Here is a 23,759-nt window from a genome sequence, read left to right as displayed (position 1 = left end):
CTGAGAACAGATGTTAGATACTTTGCCACATTGTACACAGATGCACCCAAATTATTCACTATTGGCCATAATGTCACCCCCTTCGTTATTGATTTTTGGCAAACAATACAATCTCAGCAAAAGGGCAGCACCAGAACACATTTTTTCAGTACTTCTTTCGATAACAAACTATTTTTTTTAGAAATGAAAGCATCTTCCATTTCATTTATTCTGTTTAATCATTTAGCAATCTTTGGTAAGCTGAGTCCTTAAAAGGTTAATTTTGCCCATATAATCATCCCATGAAAGAATAATGGCAGAAGAAAAATTGCAGAATTAATAAATAATGATATTCTCTAATGGGCTGGGTCCAAGACTTGTAACAGCCTTGGACTAAACCAAGAAACTCCTTGTCTCTTCAGTTTGGCCTGTTACTGCGAAGCCATTCCAGCACAGCTAGATTACAGAATTCATAGCTCTGTGGCTGCATGTTGTGCTATGTATTACTCCTTACAGTACAAGAAACTCCAAATTTATTTTTACTCAGTGGGAGCACATAAATTGGTATTTTCTTTTTATGACTGGTGCACTTGAGCTCATAGATTAACTTTGTATGTACACACCTACAGTGTAACACGCCCGTCTTGTTCACAGTCTTTTGCAGTCCTCAGGAAAGATGGTCACTCACTCCACAAAGGTGGAAAGGTTCCTCAGTGTGGTGGCAAAATTTAGGCCTTTGGTAAGAGGAATGGAGGAAGAAGAGGCACTAGTCCCCTTCTGGAATCTGAAGGCTCATTACAAAAGTCTCACACATTTAAGTTCTCATGCATTTATAACAGTATTTGTCTGTGTTATTAAACTGAATATCTAACATTGTCTGGCACAGCAGGAAGTTTTGTGACTTTAACAATCACTATGCATTTTCACACTGTTCATGGGAAATTGTGCTGATTCCTTGATGTAACAGAGGATATTATATTGTTCACAGTCCAGGTGGATAACAGACCAGTGCCAAAATAGGGTCCCCAGTCATTTGCATGTCACTTCCTCTTACAGTCCTTATCAAGCTGCAGAAAGCAACTGGTCCCACACCCTGGCATGAAGATTCCCAAAACATCATAAACATGGCAGCTGTATACATGCCTATCACCTGTTCCTAATTCTCACAAGGATGCCCCCTCCCTTTGTTGCACAGTAGAGTCACATCAGTAGTTAACCATGTGTCAGTGGATGAAGAACACCTGTGATGACTTGTTGATTATACATTCAGTTTCTCACAGCAGAGCTACTGCAGAAGACTCTTAGCAACTCTGTTATGTTACATGGTAGGTGCTTCCATTCAAACTTAATCTATGAGCCCAAATTCACCAGTCTTTAAAAGAAAATACAATTGTGTGTGCTAGTACAGGAATTCTGCAGTCGATCTGTGCTGGCATCGCTGCACAATGATGTGCCAAACTTAAGAAATGAGAAGCACCTCAGTATAGTCCAAGGATGTCAAAAGTGAGTTGTACCAGCAAATTATATGGTGATTTTAAGGTATTTTCCATTTTCATAGAGTCAGTCTAGTGTGTTACACTTCCTTTCAAAACACATTTTGTTGAACAATAGTTCTGTCAGTCAATATTTAAAAATATAATGCATGAAAATAATGCAATGAATCTATTAGCGTGATCAAATGTGAAGTTTTTCAGGCAAACAAAGTGTTCATACAGAGTTGGACAAGCATCTTTCCAATGCCTCATTCCTCCACTTGGAGGAGTACCTATTAATGTAGCATTTTTCACTGGTTACTTCATTAACATCTAACAGGATTTTCTGTATTCCAATTCTTCTTCTATTTCATATGTTTAATTTTCTGTTTCAACCTAACATTACTGGAATATGAATAAATTTCTGTTGTGAATATTTTGTGGCTGTGGAATTTCATAGTCTGTGGGATACTCTAAATTTAATCGTGTAAAAGTCTCGAATTCAATTCAGTTCATTTAGCATCTTTGTACCTCAATCTATACAATGATAAAGGATTTTGTCGTAGATGATAATACGTAGACTATACTATATGAAACAGTTTTTCAAGTATACATTGGTACATAAAATATTCGTAAGTACTAAATAGAACCACACACATAACAACAGACAGAATACACTAAATTATAATAATAAAAGGATTTTTATTGTATCTGTGTGAATACAATTTATTTTTCCAATAAATGCTTCACTTCACCATAATGAAAGAAATAAGCTGCTTTGCTGTGAATGCTGATGATTCAAGTATTCTGTGATACTATAAATACCCTCACTAATTAGGATTTTTTTTTTTTTATATTGGGGCGGGGGGTGTTCTAATATTATTTTGATTTTCTTTGATAATTCACAAAACAGAATTTTTGGCTGACAAAGAGCACTTTTTCAATAACTGACTTTTCATTTATTTCAATATGAAAATTACCTGTTTCTTGTTTTGTAGCTGTGGACTTGGTTGTTTAATGGTGTGCCTTCAGAAAACATATACTTTAACAAATATGGATACCTGGTAGGTTTTATGATTTTTAGGTACTTCAAAAAAGAGGTAGCATCAATATTCATATTAAAAACATAAGATGTAGTTCTATGCCTAGGGAACTGAACTTTGCTTGACAGCTATGTATCAAACTGATCTACCTTAAAAATTCTGAGGTGACATTTATTTATTTATTTATATCCCATAAATCCAATACTGTGAGACATTCGCATGGATGTAGCATGTGTCAGAATTATTACAAATAATACAAAAGGAATACATAAAAGTACCTCTTGCAAGAGGATATCTGGTATAAGACAAAATACACATTAATAGGCACAGAAAAAATTACATTAAAAAAATGGTAGATCTTAATAGCTAAATGAAAGACACAGTAATGTTAACAGTGATTGTGAGTATCGTAATGCACAATAGCACATCAAATTAGTAAATGAAAAAATCAATTACAATTAACTCTACTGAAATATTCTTCTACCGAATAGAAGGAATTATCTAACAAATACTGTCTGAGCTGTTGTTTAAATTTAGGAAGCTCGTGGATAAGTAATTTCAGTGATGGTGGGAGAGCATTGAACACCTTGCAGCTCATGTAATGAACTCCTTTTGTACAATAGTAAGGTTTTTTGACTCATAATGGAGGTCCATCTTCCTCCTGGTATTGTGGGTATGGTATGAATCATTGGTTTTGCGCGATTGTCCATTTTTACCAATGAACCATAACAGGGAGTAGATATATTGGCATGCAGTTGTCAGTATCCCTAATTTTCTGAAAAGGTTCCTACAAGAATGTCTAGGCAGGACTCCGCTCATTATCCTAATAACTCTCTTTTGGGCAATGAATATTTTTTTGAATAATGGCTGATTACCCCAGAAAACTATGCCATACAGCAATAGTGCATGGAAATAACTAAAATAAGCAATTTTTGTAGTGTCTCGGTCACATACAGTGGAAATAATACGAACAGCAAATGTTGCTGAGCTGAGTTTTTTGTGAAGGTGCAAAATATGTTCAGACCATTTTAGAATGTTGGCAATGTGTACACCCATAAACTTGGTTGACTCAACTTGTAGTAACTCACTACCGTTCAATGTAATACTTAATTGATCCTCAACTTTTCCCTTACTTGGAAATGTACAAACTGGGTCTTATTAACATTTAGTGATAACCCATTATTTAAAAACCAATTACATACTTCACTAAAGACAATATTGGCCAATTCCTCAAGATTGAGGTTGGGAGTTTTGTTGATGAGGATAGAGGTGTCATCAGCAAAAAGAGTAAAGTGAGTTTTAAAGCTAGTACACAAGGGAAGGTCATTGATAAAGATGAGGAAGAGAAGGGGGCCAAGTACAGAGCCCTGAGGAACACCACAGCCAATAGAGCCCCAGCTAGATGACACAGAGTACCCCTCAGATTCGTTCCACATGACCTTCTGCTTTCTTCCAGCTAGGTAGGATTTAATCTTTGAGCCAGCTGAGCCACTTATACCGTAATATTCAGCCTTTGCTAAGAGAATTTCATGATTAACACTATCAAAGGCCTTAGAAAGGTCACAGAAGATACCAACAGGAGACAATTTATTATTAAAACAGTCTAAGATTTGATGGGTGGAGGAAAAAATAGCTTGTTCTGTTGATACACCCTGTTGAAATCCGAACTGGCTACTGTTTAATACCTTATAATGTTTGAGGTGTTCAATAAGTCTTTTCTGAACCAATTTCTCAAGAATTTTAGAAAAGATTGTTAAAAGGGAGATAGGCCGATAGTTGGTAACGTCGGCTTTATCGCCTTTTTTAAAGAGAGGTTTGACAATAGCAAACTTTAGTCTCTCAGGAACAATCCCTTGCTTGATGGATTCATTGAATATGTGGCACAGTATTTTGCTTATCGACTTATAGCACTCCTCCAGTAATCTTGAAGATATACCATCTATGCCAACAGAATTCTTGCTCTTCATCTCTCTAATTATATTCTCAATTTCATGTACTGTGACAGGAGACACTTTAATCTGCTTGGTTTTTTTTATTACTATTATTATTATTATTAATAGCGTCTTGAAGGGATAACATGGCTTCATTAACAGAACATGTTTTTCCAGTTTGTACTGCTGACGCCAGAAAGTGGTTGTTAAAAATGTCGTGATTATTTCAACATTGTCATGAATGGTATCATTTGTTTTAATTTCTATTGTGTTGTCTGCAGCAGGGATTTTACCTGTTTCCCTTTTTATTATGCCCCATATGGTTTTAATTTTGTTGTTAGAGACATAAATTTCTGATTTTATAGAAATACTCTTTGCCCTTCTTAGCACTTTTTTAAGTATAGAGCAGTATAGTTTGCAATGTTTTTCCTTTTCTACACTATAACTGAATTTGAGTGAGGCATACAGATTCCTTTTCCTTCTGCAAGATGTTTTAATGCCCAGTGTTAGCCAGTTTTTATTAGAGTAGGTTTAACGTTTGGATTTGACAGTCCTTTTAGGAAAGGCCGCTTCGAATAGCCAGATAAATTCATTTAGAAAAGCATTGTACTTGTCATTAACATTGTCAAAGAGCTCAATCTGGTCCCAGTCTACTTCTTGTAGGGAATTACAGAAGCTATTGATAGACTGTGTGTTAATTACTCTGAAAGTTTTACTGCAGGAGTTGTTCTTACAAAGAGGGCTAACATTATCAATTGAACGTAATTGACCATCATGGTCTGAGAGCCCATTCAATATACATTTTACAGTTATGTTTAGAATTCTACTGCTGTCTAACAAGATGTTGTCAATTCGACTTGTAGAATCTGTCAGTAGTTTGAGATGCAAAAAGAATTCAGTTTATAGAGCATCAGAGAATTAACACAATCACTAAATCAGCTATAATGTATTTAAAAATGGCAATTTAAAATCTTTCCCCTTCTAACACAAATTTCTGTGGACACCCAAGGATTATTGTGTGATCCATCTGCAGACCCAACAAGACTATAATGATGTCTTATACCATATATTATTCAAATTGATTTCATATACTTTGTATCTGTGATTATGCTCCTCTTTTTGTTGAAGACCAAATACAGTTATAGATGTGGCCACTGTGTCAAGCATCCTCCGTCAGGAAGTATGATTTCCTAAAAGAGAGATAAAGATGACTCCTGCATGATGTAATGATTAATTTTAGATATTTTATGTTCACAGTAATTTCACAGAAAAAGTTATTTAAAGACTCACTTCACATCAACATTACAATAGCTGTTGCTTACCATCAACTTCATTCATTTTCTCAGTATGTTTCACTACTTTTCTGAAAGACCATATTCAATTTATTGCATTGTCCATATGCTATAAGCTACCTGCAAGGTTTAGAAAAAATGACCGGGCGTAAAAGTGATAGTATTTTTGACACCATCTACAATAAACACATCAATTTCATTGGTCGAAGAGCATTGATTCCATGTACATGAGACCATTGTGGCAAATCAAGTTCATTGTCAAGCTAAGCATGAAATCTTACGTTACTACTTGCAGCTTATGCTTTTACTCAGTCTGATGATCATGATGATGATGATAATGATGATGATGATTCACAAGTGTGTGAAAAATCTTCAGAAGAAGATTTACTACTGATGCTGTGCATGGATTTTCGGGATTTGTAAAGCATTTTTAACACTATGTGAGGAAGCTGAAACTAATCAAATACTAGTATGCAGAACAATGATGGAGGCAGCAAGTCAAAGTGAATTGTGTGAAAAATAAATTTATATGAACTTGATATGAACTTGATGATGCCATTTGATGTATACCTATTTTACAGAATGTGTCAGTCACCAAAAATGTGCTGAAAACAAGAGTATTTTCATAACACTGTAATATTTACTCATCTTATATATACAATAGTCATACATACATAGAATATTCACATTTTGTACCAACTGAATTGACTGCATCTTTTGATGATGATGTCAAAATTAATATCACTTTTACACAGCTCACCGGAAAATTAGCAGAAAGTGAATTTAGTTATAAATTACCTACTGTTTATAAAAAGAATTCTGAATTCATTGCATACTAATTGTTATAGTACATAACTGTGCACTAATTGATGAAGTATGTAAGTACATAAGCACCACATCATCTTTGTTTCAGGTGCCAGCAGAGCTTCTAGATGAAGTGTACGTGCATATGATGGACAGTCACCCTGATGCACTCAATCAGCTTCTTAACAAACGTGCTGGGACAGATGAGTATGTATTATAGAATTATGAGAATAATTGTTTTAAGAAATATACATAATTAATAAAGGAAATTAATTAACTGGATACAGTTAATTTTTTCCACACCTTATAAAAAACTCCTCCAATATGGAAACAAATCTCCTTTTAAATTGGTAGGTCACTCTAAGGAACCTACAAAGGGAGTGCATATGATTACAATAACCAGACTCCTCACTCACATTTTATAATTAATAATTTCAGTCTTCATCTTGCACTGTAACATTATGATTTCTTTTTCAGTATTTATTTCTTGAAAAATAAGCTTTAGTTTCAAATTTTCATTAATATAATTCCACAACAAAGTTCATGAATAATATTTCCCAAAAGATTTATCATTTTACACTGCCAAACGAAACATTATAATGCCAAAATGTGCTGATTTCAGTGATAATGTCATCTATCAACAGCTGGGAAAGCTCTTTGCATATGTGCACATGAAGACCCTTCCCCCACCCACCCCACAGACTCACACACACACACACACACACACACACACACACTCACACTCACACTTTTTGTGATGGATAGTTCGCCTGCTCATTGACAAGGGTCAATTGAGTATCAGTCTTATAAACATTTTCCAGGACAATTTTATTTTGCCTATCATGTACATTGGCATGTAAATGTAAGAATCCGTAGGTCCCTCAAGAGGCTTCTATGAGATGTTCAGTTACAAACTTGACACAATATCTCTTTTTGCATTCTCTTGTAGAATAAGTACTTTCCCATCATAGTTGCACTGCCCTAGAAGATTATGTCACAGCACAGTACTGAGTGACAGTGAGTCAGCAGGGTGTTTCCAGAGGCCAGTCGACTGTCCAGTGCAGTGGTATGGGGATGTATTTGTATTTATTTGGTCCAGTAAATCTTACATGTACAGTACAGAACATCAGATATTGGACAAGTCAGTACAAATATATCTTCATGTTTACACCATGTTTTCTATGTATTAATTAATACATTTTACAGCTCTGACTTGTAATTAAATCACCTTAGCTAGAAAATTACAACTGAAAATATGAATAAACTAATAGTAATAATTACAACATTTAATTGCTGTAAGTAGTCAAATTTATACAATATTTTTGTAAGTGATAAAGAATGCAGCTTATACACGTAACATTAATATTCTTAAGTCTCAAAGAATTTGGAGAAACTCTTCCAGACAATAGAAAAAATGCATTAATGGATATTCTTTTAATACTGCTTTATTTTTTGATCATTTATTGCTCTAATTTCTTTTGGCAATGTATTGTAAATAATATAACGATACTGTAATGTTCCTTTTTGGCACAAACTGGTTTTTATTTTGAGCATGTGAAAGTCAGTTTTCTGTTTTGTGGTGTGTTAATGCAGATTTTCATTTTGGAGGATGACACTAGAATTTGCTAATGCATATTTCTTAATAAACATTGCACTTTTAAAGATGTAAATACATGGAACAGGAAGTATACCCATCCATTTAAATAGTGGTCCACACGGTTTGTTCCTTTTTATTCCAGTCATGATTCTCACTATCCTTTTTTGCATCCTGATGAGTTTTAGGTAGGATGGCGAGTTACCCCAGAAAGTGATCCTATACTCCAGAATAGAATGTACAGTAGCATAATAAACAGTCATTAGACTATTCTTATACAATAGTTTTCAAGCACTCTCATTAAACAGTACATGGTACTTCGTCTCTTAAATATGATATCAATGTGAGTATCCCATCTAAGGTTATCTTGGAATCAGATCCCCAAAAATTTTGTATAAGCTACACTTGCAATATCTGTCAGATATCTACTTATCTATATATTGTTTCTCTTGGTGATATGAAACTTTAACACTACCTTTTCTTCTGAATTTTCATAATACTAGCTAATGGTCCAGATTACTTGTCTGTAACATTTCTGCTGTCTTCCCACTGACCAGAATGCTTGCATTAGCTGCAAACTGGATAGTGCTATGATGCTGTTCAGTTAATGCTAGCCTATTTACATACATCAAAAATAGTACTGAGCCCATGGGTATACCCTACTTTACTTCTTTATAATCAGAATAGAGTCTGGTTGTTTTATTATCTTCTGAAAATGTATTTCTATGACTTTCTTGCAGCCAGTAAGACATGATCTAAGTCAGTTGTTAAGTGTACCTCTGATACCAGTACTGTCAAGTTTCCGCAGCGATAAGATATCGTCAAGGTCTTAGATAGATCAAGTCATATGCCAGTTACTTTTTCTCCACTATCATTTATAGCCTGTGGAACTGCAGCTACTGTGTATGTGAACAGATGAGGGTCACATGAATGCCTGGTACCAGTTCTTCATCACCTACAGTGCTCCATGGTACCCATTGTGCCCTTTTAAGTGAGTGACTCATATTTATACCAATCAGCATATAATAGTTGTAGTTACCTTTTGCGATCAACCAAGCCTTAGTACCAACATAACAAAGCAGTATTGCCTAATGTTACAATGACAAATTAGTCAGTCATCCAGATTTCTGCCCATGTAACTACTGAAAAGGTTGCTACCCCTCTTCAAGAATCATATGCTATCCTGTAGAAGTACAGGGTGGTTATAATTAAACTTTCAGTGCACGAGCCAAAGTAGACAGAAAACTATTTACTGTATGGGTACTCAACTTTGTAAGTGTGATGTTTAGACTGATAATGCAAGATTTGTGTTAGTGTCATGGCTTGGTGTTAGGCATCAGTACTGGTATGGCAGCAGTGGGTTGAAATATAAGCACAGTGTGCATTACAGTTGCAGACAGGCACCATGGGGCTGGACAAGATTTCAGACTGATAATGCAAGATTTGTGTTAGTGTCATGGCTTGGTGTTAGGCACCAGTACTGGTATGGCAGCAGTGGGTTGAAATATAAGCACAGTGTGCATTACAGTTGCATACAGGCACCATGGGGCTGGACAAGATTTTGTGTTAGTGTCATGGCTTGGTGTTAGGCACCAGTACTGGTATGGCAGCAGTGGGTTGAAATATAATCACAGTGTGCATTACAGTTGCAGACAGGCACCATGGGGCTGGACAAGATTGGCAGGGCTGTACTCACACAGCAATAGTGCTGCTGCTCTAGAGGAGTATTGACGCATTCAAGGAATATGGAGAGGCCCTCTTTCCACACCAGTGTTGAAGAACGTGATTTGGGAGTTCAAATTAACTGGCAATTTGGGAATCACTCCTGGGAGAGGCTGATGGGCAACTGCACCACAAATTGTTGAAGAAGTTACTGTTGGCACGGCTAAGAATGCTGGATGCAGTTTACAGTCTTCAAGCAGTGCATGAGCTGTGTGATGACAGCTGAACATTCCGTGATCCAACATACCACCTGAAATGTTCTGGACAGTATTATAGTAATTTTTAGTGTGGTTCTAGGTTGTTATGGATACAGATTGTCATCAAATTAAGCAACATTTGTAACCTCAAAAGTAAACATGGTATGCAATTAAAAAATGTTACCCCATCATATGGAAATTAAAATGTGTTTCTTTTTTCAGTGGCTTATTCATTATTCCATTTTTGCATGTCCTTACAAATGTTTTCACTAGATTTCATGGGGGGCTCCTCTTACTTTGTGAAAGTTTAATTGTAAAGACACTAAATAACTATAAAAACTAGATCAACAATGAGTTTGACAAGAAACAGAAATATACCTATAAAATCAACTGACATTTCCTATTAAAATTTTGTATGAAAATGCAGAGCATATCAATGTGGGAGAATAAGGTATTTGAGAATAACATAAGAGTGTGTAAAAAGTAGAAAATTGGACTCATGGAATGAATTCTTCTAAAAATGTCATAGGGTGCGGGTTTCTTTATACTAAAAAAAGGAGTGTAAAGGAGAATATAAAGCCTGCCTTGTATGTAACACAAAAATATGGTTCCCTTATGTCCCTGTCAGTGAGTTCTCATTTGAGTTCTTGTTGATTATATTTGCTTAGTTGTCTTATAAAGCCTTTCAGTCACACTACTGTAGCTGTGCATTATCTGTCCATCTCAAATGTGTGAAAAGTGACTTTGTATGTTTGATTATTTTTCTTCTGGTTGAAAAAGGAATTTGCCTCATTTTTCATATTCTTTCATGTTAATTAGTATGAATATATGCTACTTAATATGCACTGAAATTTGTTGTTCGTACTGCATAGCGCCCTGGATGATTTGGAGACACCTACTCAAGAAAGTGAGTCAACATCAACACCAAGAACACCAACAGCTGACGTTCTCGAGCTACATCTAGAAGAACCAGCAGAAGCATCGGAAGCACATGGAGTTATACGAAGAATGTGGTCTCGTGAAGAGTTTCTCCATGAAACAGCAGGCATGGGTGGACCAGATGTGGCAATGAGACCCAGGTTTGTTGCAGTTTAATTCCTATGACCCATTTATAATGAATTATATGTGTTTTAATAATTGCACATAATGTTTATTTAGATAACAAATGCAAAGAGATACTGTAGTACTTTTCTTCTGTGTGCACCATGTAGTGAGAATATATAAAACTTGGATAATACCATTTAATAGTGCATTTATTCAAATTTCTTGGAACTATGTTTTATTTTATACATATATTGTTTCTCAGACATAAAGAACGCACTCGAGAAAGACCTTCTAAGAAACGGTGGCGTGAGGAACCGCTGAAACACAATCGTCCAGCCGAAGGAGACAGCAGAAAATCTAGTGATGCCAGTGCAGTAAGTGGTGAAGGTACTGTCATCACTGCATCACTGAAGATTCCTGTCCCTGGATCACTAGGCATCGATGAGAGTGACATACCTTTCATTGAAGACAGTGGCTGCAGTGCATCCACAGACAGCCAGCAGGGAGCAGGTACAAAATATTATGTTTCTCATACTGCATATTTGCGTTGTCTGAACAAAACTAATTGCCAATGGGGAGAATATAAGATAAAGCACAAGAAGTGTAGAAATTATTATGAATTCAGATTCTGTGGTAGGCCCCAGTAGTGCAGTAAATAAATGGAGGTGTACTAGGGTCCATTTTGCTTTCATTTATGTTCTTAATCTAATACAATGACCTTACAATGATATCTGCTCAAATATTTTAATGACAGATGATGACATTAGCATACTATATGGATCTCAAACCCAATAACACCACTCACAAACAAAATTGTGACTTAAAATGAGTTCATATGGTTTGCAGAAAACAGTGTAACTGTTAATTTCACAAAGACTCTGATATAAAACTTCAAGCTAATGACAGTGTGCCACTGCTGCCAGCAATAGACATTAATGATCACGCCATAAATCAAAAGTTATATGTAAAATTCCTCTGTGTCCAGCTGAGTAAAGAGAAAATAGTGTCAGCACTTAAACAAAACAATCAAGGCACTCAGATTAGCATGCTTTGCCCTTGGAAGCATCACACATTGTATTGGCATGTCCATACTTTCATTCCACGTAATTATTTTTGGTGTAATACAACTAAATTAAAGAAAGTAAACATCCAACAAATGTGAGCAACAAGAAAACTGTAGAGCAGATAATGACATATTATGCAGAGGACTCTTTAAATTCTTACACTACTTTGCAATTCATTTACTGCTTTAAGAAATTTATTGCTAATAATAAAAATCAGTTTCATTTGAATTGTGATTTACGTTACCAAAATACAAGACATAATAGCAACATCCATGTAAGTTTTTCCTTCCTGTTAAGGATTTAGTGTGGCTCTGTATTCCATACTCCATTCATTGTAAGAATAAACCTCATGTAAACATTACATTATGTATTCTTCCACTTTTGTTGGAACCTCATTGGATTTCGTTTCACATGGAGCAGAAGCCAAGGTGTCTTGAGTACACTCAAGTATGATAATGAGGTACGTTTTATCCTCCGCATTACACATCAGCGATGATTCGGGGCAACAGCTTTACTGGCGCATTTAACTTGGACAGCAATGGTCAGGCAAGTGATCCATCTAAACTACAATGATGTGAACAGTTGGAGTAAGGATGTAAAACGAGACAAGCAGAGAACAATACAGCTTTGAATGTCATTTAATTTTTAAACAGAAGGAAATTATGTACGGCAAAACTTTTGGGCAATACGCGTCTTGGGTGGTCTGACAGAAAACATAACATGTACTCTATCTTAGCTAACATAGTATTGTAATTAAAAACAAGAGTCATGAAAATATATGACTTTAACAAATGTAATTTTTCTGCATGAGCTATGTGCGGCATAAGAGTGCACTACTGATTTCCCATGTAGTTAAATATTGGTGCCACTGTCGGTATTACAGTCTGTTGTCTGTTAATCTCTGAACTTCTACTATTTCAGACTCCAAAGAGTACATTTAAGTTCTGATACGTTAATAACAAGATCAGGAACATAGTCCCAAGCCATCGGTAAGTTCACATTTCCTCTTCCTCTCTTTTGACTTGCCATTCTGCATTTTGCCATTGTTTGGCAGTGGCGTGTAGCAAAGCTTCATGCATTCGTTCCAGTATGCTTGGCAGCTTAAATGTCTTGTTATTTCTTGCGACAAATCCCTTAACTTGGTTCTAGATCAGTTCCACTGGGCTCCGATAGCAGTGGTACGGTGACAACTCTATAAATGCAGCATTTGTACACTGTTCCTGATGCCATGAAAATTATTGTTTTCCATATTTCTAAGACGCTTATCACTCTGGCTTCTGTTAAACTACATGTGTCCTACAGAACAATGAGTATATTCAAGTAAAGAGTATTTGATTTTTCATTGACCTCCAAAAAAATTGACTCTGTAATGTTTTCTTAACTTCAGCTGTCTTTAACAATCTTTTATAAAATATCGATACTTACAAATATCTATTTGCAATGAAAACCAGATTTTGGCATGCAATATGTAATTAGAAACTAGAAGTTGTGCATTTTTCTTGAAAAATGATGGTTAAATATGATTCAGTTAACATATATTTGATGAATTTCATATTTAAAAGATCTAGGTATTCAAACTGAAAAAAATGTATACCACAACGAGATTAGAAATATCACCCTGACATCTACATGCCTCACATCCTACGACGGTCATGCATATTACTGAACTACAATTTCATAATTTGTACATAGCATTTCTCGAAAACCGTCAGAGTTGATTTTTCTCTGTTAGCTTGTGAAAAACATTAAGAATAACTTGTTTCTCATCATTAATCGTGTTCCGCACAAGTGTTTCACTACGAAGCAGGAAGCAGTGTCATTCATTTTCACAGTACATATTAACAGCAAGACTACTGGAGCACTAGTAGTGTTTATGGAGACTGTGACTCTATAGAATTTTTGAAATAAAAATTACGTAACTAAGTAAGAGTAAGAAAAATGTTGGTGCCTGTTAATATATCAGAATGTCCTAAAGTTTCATATACAATGACACGGGAATCACATATCTAATACACAAGTTCCAACAGCACAACATCACCAGTGTACAAGAGTTAAGCCTGCTGACCAATCATCACACTTGTGTTTGTTTACATTAGGTTTATTCTTATCATGAATGAATTACAGCAAGAAAGTTTTCAATAAGTTTTCATCTCATATGAAGGGAGGAATTGAGACTCACTACCAATTTTTAAGCCCAAAACACTGTGTTAGCTGTTCCTTCTACAGGTTATCTGATTATCTGTAATCTATTTATGAATATTCTTCTGAGCTGCATGACAAGTAGCAATGTCCTTTGTAAATAGATGTCTATTCTTATGTACCATACATTATTATTCTGTTTTAAATATCATTAGGACATGAAAATACTAAACTTGTGATAGAAGATAAACAGAAGCTATTTAATTTAACTGAGGAAAAGCAACTTTTTCCAAAGTAGCAGCTTTCCTGGTAATTTTGCTATATTAAAGTAATCAAAAATAGTTTATATCACTTTAATGACTTAATTATTTAAATAGCTTCTAACAGCTGTTTGGCTTTCTTAATGTATACCTTGTTTCATCCCATATCCTTGAAAGTACACCTTCAGGATGCATGTTTTGTGATATGCAATGCCACTGGGATTATGTCCTTGTCTTTTTCTGAGCTGCAATCCTCTTCTTCCAGCTCAGTGGACTCAGTCCTAGGAATTGATACCTATACATAGTGAATAACAATCATTGTGCAAAAATATTTTACTCTCAAGATGGACTTCATAACAAAACAACTTACGCTGGTGTATAAACAATGATTAAGATCTAAAACTGGATAGAATCATAAATATTACATTAACTTAATGTCCAAAATGTGCAAACCTACAGAACATGAGGAAACCTTGATTCAAAGATAGAATAGCTGGCCATGACATAACAATCTACACATCTACATCTACCTAAAAACAAAGATGATGTGACTTACCAAACGAAAGCGCTGGCAGGTCGATAGACACACAAACAAACACAAACAAACATACACACAAAATTCAAGCTTTCGCAACCAACAGTTGCTTCATCAGGAAAGAGGGAAGGAGAGGGAAAGACGAAAGGATGTGGGTTTTAAGGGAGAGGGTAAGGAGTCATTCCAATCCCGGGAGCGGAAAGACTTAGCTTAGGGGGAAAAAAGGACAGGTATACACTCGCACACACACCCATATCCAACCGCACATACACAGACACAAGCAGACATTAATGTCGATAGACACACAATAGTCAAGTATAGGTCGAACGAGTGTTTTGTAAGCCACCTCCTTTGTTGATGGACTACATTTTCTAAGGACTCTCCCAATGAATCTCAACCTGGCACCCGCCTTACCAACAATTAATTTTATATGATCATTCCACTTCAAATCGTTCTGTACGCGTACTCCCAGATTTTTTACAGAAGTAACTGCTACCAGTGTTTGTTCCCCCATCATATAGCTATACAATAAAGGATCCTTCTTTCTATGTATTCGCAATACATTAATTTGTCTATGTTAAGGGTCAGTTGCCACTCCCTGCACCAAATGCCTGTACGCTGCAGATCTTCCTGCATTTTGCTGCAATTTTCTAATGCTGCAATTTTCTGTATACTACAGCATCAACCGTGAAAAGCCGCATGGAACTTCCGACACTATCTACTAAGCCACTTATAAATATTGTGAAAAGCAATGGTCCTATAACATTCCCCTGTGGCACACCAGAGGTTACTTTAACATCTGTAGACGTCTCTCCATTGAGAACAACATGCTGTGTTCTGTTTACTAAAAACTCTTCAATCCAGCCACACAGCTGGTCTGATATTCCGTAGGCTCTTACTTTGTTTATCAGGCGACAGTGCGGAACTGTATCGAACGCCTTTCGGAAGTCAAGGAAAATGGCATCTATCTGGGAGCCTGTATCTAATATTTTCTGGGTCTCATGAACAAATAAAGCGAGTTGGGTCTCACACGATCACTGTTTCCGGAATCCATGTTGACTCCTACAGAGTAGATTCTGGGTTTTAAGAAATGACGTGATACATGAGCAAAAAACATGTTATAAAATTCTACAACAGATCGATGTCAGAGATGTAGGCCTATAGTTTTGCACATCTGCTTGATGACCCTTCTTGAAAACTGGAACTACCTGTGCTCTTTTCCAATCATTTTGAACCTTCCATTCCTCTAGAGACTTGCGGTACACGGCTGTTAGATTGGGGGCAAGTTCTTTCGCGTACTCTGTGTAGAATCAAATTGGTATCCTGTCAGGTCCTGCGGACTTTCCTCTATTGAGTGATTTCAGTTGCTTTTCTATTCCTTGGACACTTATTTCGATGTCAGCCATTTTTTCATTCGTGCGAGGATTTAGAGAAGGAACTGCAGTGTGGTCTTCCTCTGTGCAACAGCTTTGGAAAAAGGTGTTTAGTGTTTCAGCTTTACACATGTCATCCTCTGTTTCAATGCCATTATCATCCCAGAGTGTCTGGATATGCTGTTTCAATCCACTTACTGATTTAACATAAGACCAGAACTTCCTAGGATTTTCTGTCAGGTCGGTACATAGAATTTTACTTTCGAATTCACTGAGCACCTCACGCTTAGCCCTCCTTACGCTAACTTTGACATCGTTTAGCTTCTGTTTGTCTGTGAGGTTTTGGCTGCATTTAAATTTGCAGTGAAGCTCTCTTTGCTTTTGCATTAGTTTCCTAACTTTGTTGTTGAACCATGGTGGGTTTTTCCCGTCCCTCACAGTTTTACTCAGCATGTTCCTGTCTAAAATGCATTTTACGATTGCTGTGAACTTTTTCCATAAACACTCAACATTGTCAGTGTCAGAACAGAAATTTTCATTTTGATGTATTAGATAGTCTGAAATCTGCCTCCTATTACTCTTGCTTAACAGATAAACCTTCCTCCCTTTTTTTATATTCCTATTTACTTCCATATTCAGGGATGGTGCAACGGCCTTATGATCACTGATTCTCAGTTCTGTGCTTACAGAGTCGAAAAGTTTGGGTCTGTTTGTTATCAGTAGGTCCAAGATGTTATCTCCATGAGTCGGTTCTCTGTTTAATTGCTCAAGGTAATTTTCAGATAGTGCACTCAGTATAATGTCACTCGATGTTCTGTCCCTACCACCCGTCCTAAACATCTGAGTGACCCAGTAAATTGAACTCCACCTAAGACTATAACATGCTGAGGAAATTTATGTGAAATGTATTTCAGATTTTCTCTCAGTTGTTCGGCCACTAATGCTGCTGAGTCGGGAGGTCAGTAAAAGGAGCCAAATATTAACCTAGCTCAGTTGTTGAGTACAACCTCCACCCATAATAATTCACAGGAACTATCCACTTCTATTTCACTACAGGATAAACTACCACTAACAGCGACAAACCCGCCACCACCGGTTGCATGCAATCTATCCTTTCTAAACACCATCTGTGCCTTTGTAAAAATTTCGGTAGAATTTATCTCTGGCTTCAGCCAGGTTTCTGCACCTATTACGATTTCAGCTAAGGTGCTTTCTATCAGTGCTTGAAGTTCTGGTACTTTACCAACACAGCGAAAACACTTAAAAAAGTAAGAAACAAATGTCACAGTTTTTGGAACTGTTAGAAAAAGATAAATGACAAGTGAAATAAATGATCCAATAAGAACAAGAGGGATCAATGAAGATAAAAAATGTTGTAGAGTACATAATGAAATCCTGCAAGAACAAGCAACAAAAATTCTTAAAACATTTTATGCATTCATTTCTTTACCATTATTATTATTATTATTATTATTATTATTACTAATTCTGATATGGAATAATATATTGTTGGAACAGAAAAATCTGACATTCCTTTCCATTTTTTGAGATGGAGTAATTAATTTTTCAAAATTTTTCTGACTGTTCACCAGTAACAACCTTCCACATTGTGGTTTTTGTTTAAGAAAGAACTGTGCATTGTAAAACAGTTTTAAAGTAAAAAACAGTAAGACTGTAGAGAATGAAGAATGAAAAGAAATTTCATTGACACTTGTAGAATGACATTAACTTTTTTTGTAAAATGTAAAAGGAAACAAAATCTACCACACAAATTTTCTCTCTCTCTCTCTCTCTCTCTCTCTCTCTCTCTGTAACACACACAGACACACACACACACACACACACACACACACACACACACATATAGTGTGCCAGTATTCCTATAGCTACAGAAAAGAGAGAGAGAGAGAGAGAGAGAGAGAGAACTTGTGTTTATGTGTGTGTGTTTTAAGGGAGGAGGGAAGAATTATTGCTTAAATGCCTCCGTGTGAGTTATAATTCTGTAATTAGTCTAAACTCTCATGATCAATATGTAGGTGATTGCAGTGGCAAGTAGACTTTCAAGCATCTGCCAGTTCAGTCTTTCATCACCTCCATGCACTCCCCCACAGGTAGGACAAACCTATGATGATTTGTGCTGCCCTAGACAAATTATAACACTGAAGTATGAGTTACTGATTCCAGTTGTGACTCACTGATATTGTAGTGATAGGATATTGCATTTTTTTTTTTTTTTTTTTTTTTTTTTTATGAAGTGCAAAGTTTTACATTTCAGAGCATTTAAAGCAAGTTGTCAATATTTGTATCACTGTGAAATCTTCTCAAAATCTGTCTGAATATGTGTTCAGTTTTTTTAGGTAATACTTCATTACAGACAACTGTATCATCTTCAAAAACTTTGAGGCTACTATTAATAGTGTCTGTAATGTCATTGATGTACAACATGTACAGCAAGGATCTCGACACACTTCACTGATACGTACCTTAAGTTACTTTTACATCTGGTCCTCCCTACCAGTCACCAATTTTGATTGATACCTCATACAATTATACTTTCAATAATAAGCTTAGATGTGGTACTGAGTCAAATCCATCTTGGGAGCATTATACAGGGTGTCTCATTTAGCATGACCCCCTAAATAACTGTTTGTCCAGATGCAAATTACAAAATGTTTCAATCTTTAGCTGTCAGGGGGACATCAATCATCATGATTGACTTCGTTGTAGCTTTGTTTTTCACAAAGGTATGAACAGTGGTATGACTTTTTTAAATGGCATCCTGTATTTTTTTTGATTTTGAGACCAGGATCACAAACTCATCCACTTGCTGGAGTTGTCAGAAGACAAATGAAAACCAAGTAAAAACATAACACAAAATTGACTTTGACTCTCCTGAACCATTGCCCAGGAGTAGAATATTCAAAGGTGCTCAAAGAGGTGACCCTGGACACCAATAATCTGGTGCACTCGTTGAATGAAAGAATTATTTACTGCTTCCAGTGTTGCCTGCTGAAGAGAATGACAAGCAAGTACGATACGTTCCTGCATGTCCTCTGGAGTTGTTGGAATATCACGATATACAATGTCTTTAATCCATCCCCAAAGAAAAAAATTCCAGAGGATTTAAATCAGGAGACCTATCAGGCCAAGTAATTGTTCCCCCTCAACCAATCCGTCTGGCAGGATACCTTCGGTTCAGAACACGACGTGCACACAAGGCGTTATGTGCTGGACAACCATTGTGTTGATACCGCATAAGCATTCTGGTTCTCACAGCACTTCTTTGGAGGAGAAAGAATTCATCTGAGGAAGTTGGCATACACTGTGCTGTTTAGACTTCCATTGATGAAATAAAGGTCAATAATTGTAGTACCAAGCATCCCACACCAGACATTAACTCTCCATTGATGCTGATGTTCCACCTGTCTAAGCTGTCGTGGTTTGTTGCTGGACCAATAATGCATGTTCCTTGTATTTACCTGTCCTTTGTTTGAGAAGGAACATTCATCGGTAAATAGAACATTGGAGAAGTAGTTCAGGTTGGTGAGCATTTTCTGCTGTGCCCACTGTCAGAACTGTACATGATTCTGGTAATCATTCCCATGCAATTTTTGATGAAAGTGTACATGGTAAGGATGGAACTGGCGACGTGTAAGAATATGATGCGCACTGGTTTTAGGAATGCCAATCTCATATTCAAGCTGTTGTGTGCTCACATGTGGATTCATAGCAATGAAAGTGGGAACAGTATCTTTGGCAACTTCGTCTGTGCTTATGATATGACGATTGCATTGTCGTGGGTTGAAACTTCCCTTTTCCTGAAGCGTAGCAACAAGACGAGAAAACATCCATCGGGAAGGTTGTTTCTTGTCAGGATATCGCTCTCTGTACAGTTCTGCTGCCTGTGTAGCATTTCACCTACCTTCAACAACAGTAATAAAAGAAACGTTATGTCAATGCAGTTTGTAGGAAGGACAGCCTTTACTGTACGCCTACTCTACTCAACAGTATTGAAAAGGACTTAAGTACTGTACTAAATGTACCCGTACATAAGAAAACAATATAGAAATTACTGTTCTGCTAACTCACATTCCCCATAGATGAGTAGCCTTTCTACCTTCTCTTCATTGGTGTACATTCTAGTCACACAACTCTTCAACTGATGATGGTTGACGGAATGACGGGTATGTTTACATTTGTCCTCTGTCAACGTCAGCTCATGGATGTGTTCCATTGCCCCGAGTACCTGCACTAAGCGCTGTGAGCGTCAACATCTATGTTGCGTTAGGTAATTAATTATGTTGTGTTTCAATGAATGGTACACTGTGATACATTTCTGAATAGGTCTTTAGGAGAGGAAATGCATTACTGAATAAAAAAAATATAGGATGCCATTTAAAAAAGTCATACCGCTGTTCATATCTGTGTAAAAAACAAAGCTACAACGAAGGCAGCAATGCTGATTGACAACGAAGGCAGCCATGCTGATTGATGTCCCCCTGACAGCTAAAGAACATTTGCTTGAAACATTTTGTAATTTGCATCTGGACAAACAGTTATTTAGGGTGTTCAAGATAAATGGGACACACTGGATATGTTAATGAAAATAAATGAAGACCATTGGACTTGGTTAGTTGTTTAGGTATTCATATTTTTCAAGTAGGACTTTCTCCTAATTATACTTCATGCAATGAAAAATAGTAACCTACTATTTTTGCTGAAAATTTTGGTGGTGCATTTCACCTAATGAAATGGACAAGGCTCTTTTAATGCTATCACATACACAAGGACAGGGAACAAACCATTAAAATGTGATACCTGTAAAACTCATACCCTGTATGATTTTAAATGACATGGAATAAAAAAAGGTTGTCAGCCTGTGATAACATATGCTGTCTTCAAGTAACTGATAATCAGTGTGAATTTTGTTCACTTAAAAAAAGATAGAGCCTGAAATATGATAATCAATGCACAGACTGCTCTGAAACGTAGATATTTATTTACTACAGTAACGTATTTTGCAAAGACTGAAATTTCAGGCTAATTTTTTAATTTTATGGAAAATTTGGATAGTTTTTGAACAGAAAATAATCATTGTATCAAAAGGAAAATTCACTTTAAAAAAATTATGATGAGGAAGCCCAGCATCCAAGGTAGTACTTACTGTGACTGCTTTCATAACTGATGTTCATAATCATAGTTGATCTTTTATGTTACGAAGTTATTATTTTATCAAATTCCTAAACAAGAACCAGTTACCATACAATGTATGTGTAAATAACAATATTTACAAATCATATAAATATGAAGATAAGTACAAACAAAAATTTTAATTTTTAATTACACTTTCAGACTGAAAAAGAAAAGCATCCAGAAGAAATGGTCAGATGTCAATGTTACTTTGTACATTTACGCACCATTGGTTATGTAAATGATTAGAGTTACAGTTATCTGTGATATGTGGAATGGCCACCAGAGTGCATTAATGTTATTCATGTTTGGTGTTCTTACCAGGCCTGGTACAGCATCAGATATTCAGTGACCACTGTGTAGGACATGGACACACTACATACCCATATGAGTCAGCTTTATCAGTACTTGACAGAGTTTGTAAGGGGGCTCATGGTGGATATTCATTTTGGTGATTGGTCAAATTGCGTGATCTCCAAATTTGTAGGGTTTTAGGACAGCTGCCCGACATGCATGTGAATGCAAGGGCAGGCACACTTCTGGTGTGGGGAGCCATTGGGTATGACTACAGGTCACAACTAGTAGTGACAGAGAATTCTGTTTCATAACAACATGTCACAGCTGATCACAAAATGGCACATCATGGAAAACTGTGTCCTCATGTGTTATCTCTCAGGCTGCAGCATAGTGGTGCCAGCTTTCAACAGGATAATGCTCATTGACACTTAGCATGTCTGTGAATGGTCTGTGTGATGTTAAGACTCTCTTATCGCCAGCTAGATCCCCCCATCTGACCCTGGTAGAAAATGTGTGGGATCAGCTAAGAGGTCAACTTCGTCTCAGTGCCAGTATTTAGGACATCAAGGACAAATTACAATTGTTGGCCAGCTTGCTTAGGAGAGGATACAGCAGCTTCATGACACCCTTGCCATCTGAAACAGGACATGCATCCAAACCAGAAGCGAATGCAACATCATACTGATAAGTGGGCTCATACTGCCAATTTCATTGCAAATTTGACTCGATACTGACAAGTGGGCTCATACTGCCAAGTTCGTTGTAAATTTGACTCGATATTGCAACCACTAAAATAACATCAGATTCATTCCCAACCCATGAAGTTTCATTTTGTTTCCTCTTCTTCGTCTGGGTGCTTCACTTTTTCTTCCAGGGAATGTATAACAGAAATCATTTCCCATTAAAGAAAATGGGGAGCAATTCTACGTATTGTATCTGCGTGTAGGATCATGTTGAAAGTGTTACAAACCATAGGTCATTCAAAAGGTTCTCTCTCACTGTCATCATTATGTTACATTGTCTCTATATAGAAAATCTGTAAAGAATGCTACAACAAATTTTAATCATGCTTGAAGCTAAATAATCAGACTATTGTGCTGGAGATTCACAATAGTTGCTGTCGTCATCACCACACCTAATTTTGACTACTTATTACATTGTCATATTATTGTTCGTGTTTCCTGCGACGATTTTTCCATTTGTGCAATAAATCTTCATGCACAATATACATTAAGAAAAACTGAAGGATCTTGTCTTCTCACTCATTCATTCATTAACTCATTTACAAATCATGCATGAAGTTAAATGACAAGACTGTTGTGTTGGAGATACATAACAGTTGCTGTTGTCATTGCCGGACCTAATGACTACTTGTTACTTTGTTGAATTATTGTGCATGTCTCCTGCAGTGATGTTGCCATTTGTGCAATAAATCCTTATGCATAATACACATTAAGAAAAACTGAAGGATCTTGCCTTGTCAGTCATTCGTGCATTCATTCATTCATTTATTTACACAAAGTGTTCTGTAATCCCTGTCACGAAGGAGAATCTTCGGGGATCTGGAATGGGTCAAGTTACACATCAAAAGGCAAAGCAGCCACTGTAGACTTCTCCTATTAGTGTACTAATTACAAATTATTAAAAGTACTTACCTACCAACATTGCTGTTTAAGAAAGGCTTAGTGCCATAACCTTAATTGTATAGTCTACATTTTAATCATGCTTGAAGCTAAATAACCAAACTGTTGTGCTGGAGATACACAATAGTTACTGTTGTCATTACCACACCCAATCACAACTTATTACATTGTCAAATTATT

At 36.4% G+C, this 23,759-nt stretch overlaps 1 protein-coding gene across 1 annotated transcript in view; it reads left to right on the top strand.

Moving 5' to 3' along the window:
* Positions 1-23,759, top strand: part of LOC124606271 (rho GTPase-activating protein 6) — a 1,145,472-nt gene that overhangs the window by 1,093,543 nt on the left and 28,170 nt on the right. The window contains exons 11-13 of the mRNA XM_047138251.1: positions 6,631-6,728; positions 10,907-11,113; positions 11,341-11,588. Coding sequence (XP_046994207.1) covers positions 6,631-6,728; positions 10,907-11,113; positions 11,341-11,588 — 553 coding nt within the window. The remainder of the gene's footprint in view (positions 1-6,630; positions 6,729-10,906; positions 11,114-11,340; positions 11,589-23,759) is intronic.

This window comes from Schistocerca americana, chromosome 3, assembly GCF_021461395.2.
Source record: "Schistocerca americana isolate TAMUIC-IGC-003095 chromosome 3, iqSchAmer2.1, whole genome shotgun sequence".
Classification (NCBI taxonomy): Eukaryota; Metazoa; Arthropoda; class Insecta; order Orthoptera; family Acrididae; genus Schistocerca; species Schistocerca americana.
The sequence above is the reverse complement of the archived record's forward strand: the minus strand, read 5'-3'. Positions and strand labels throughout refer to the sequence as shown.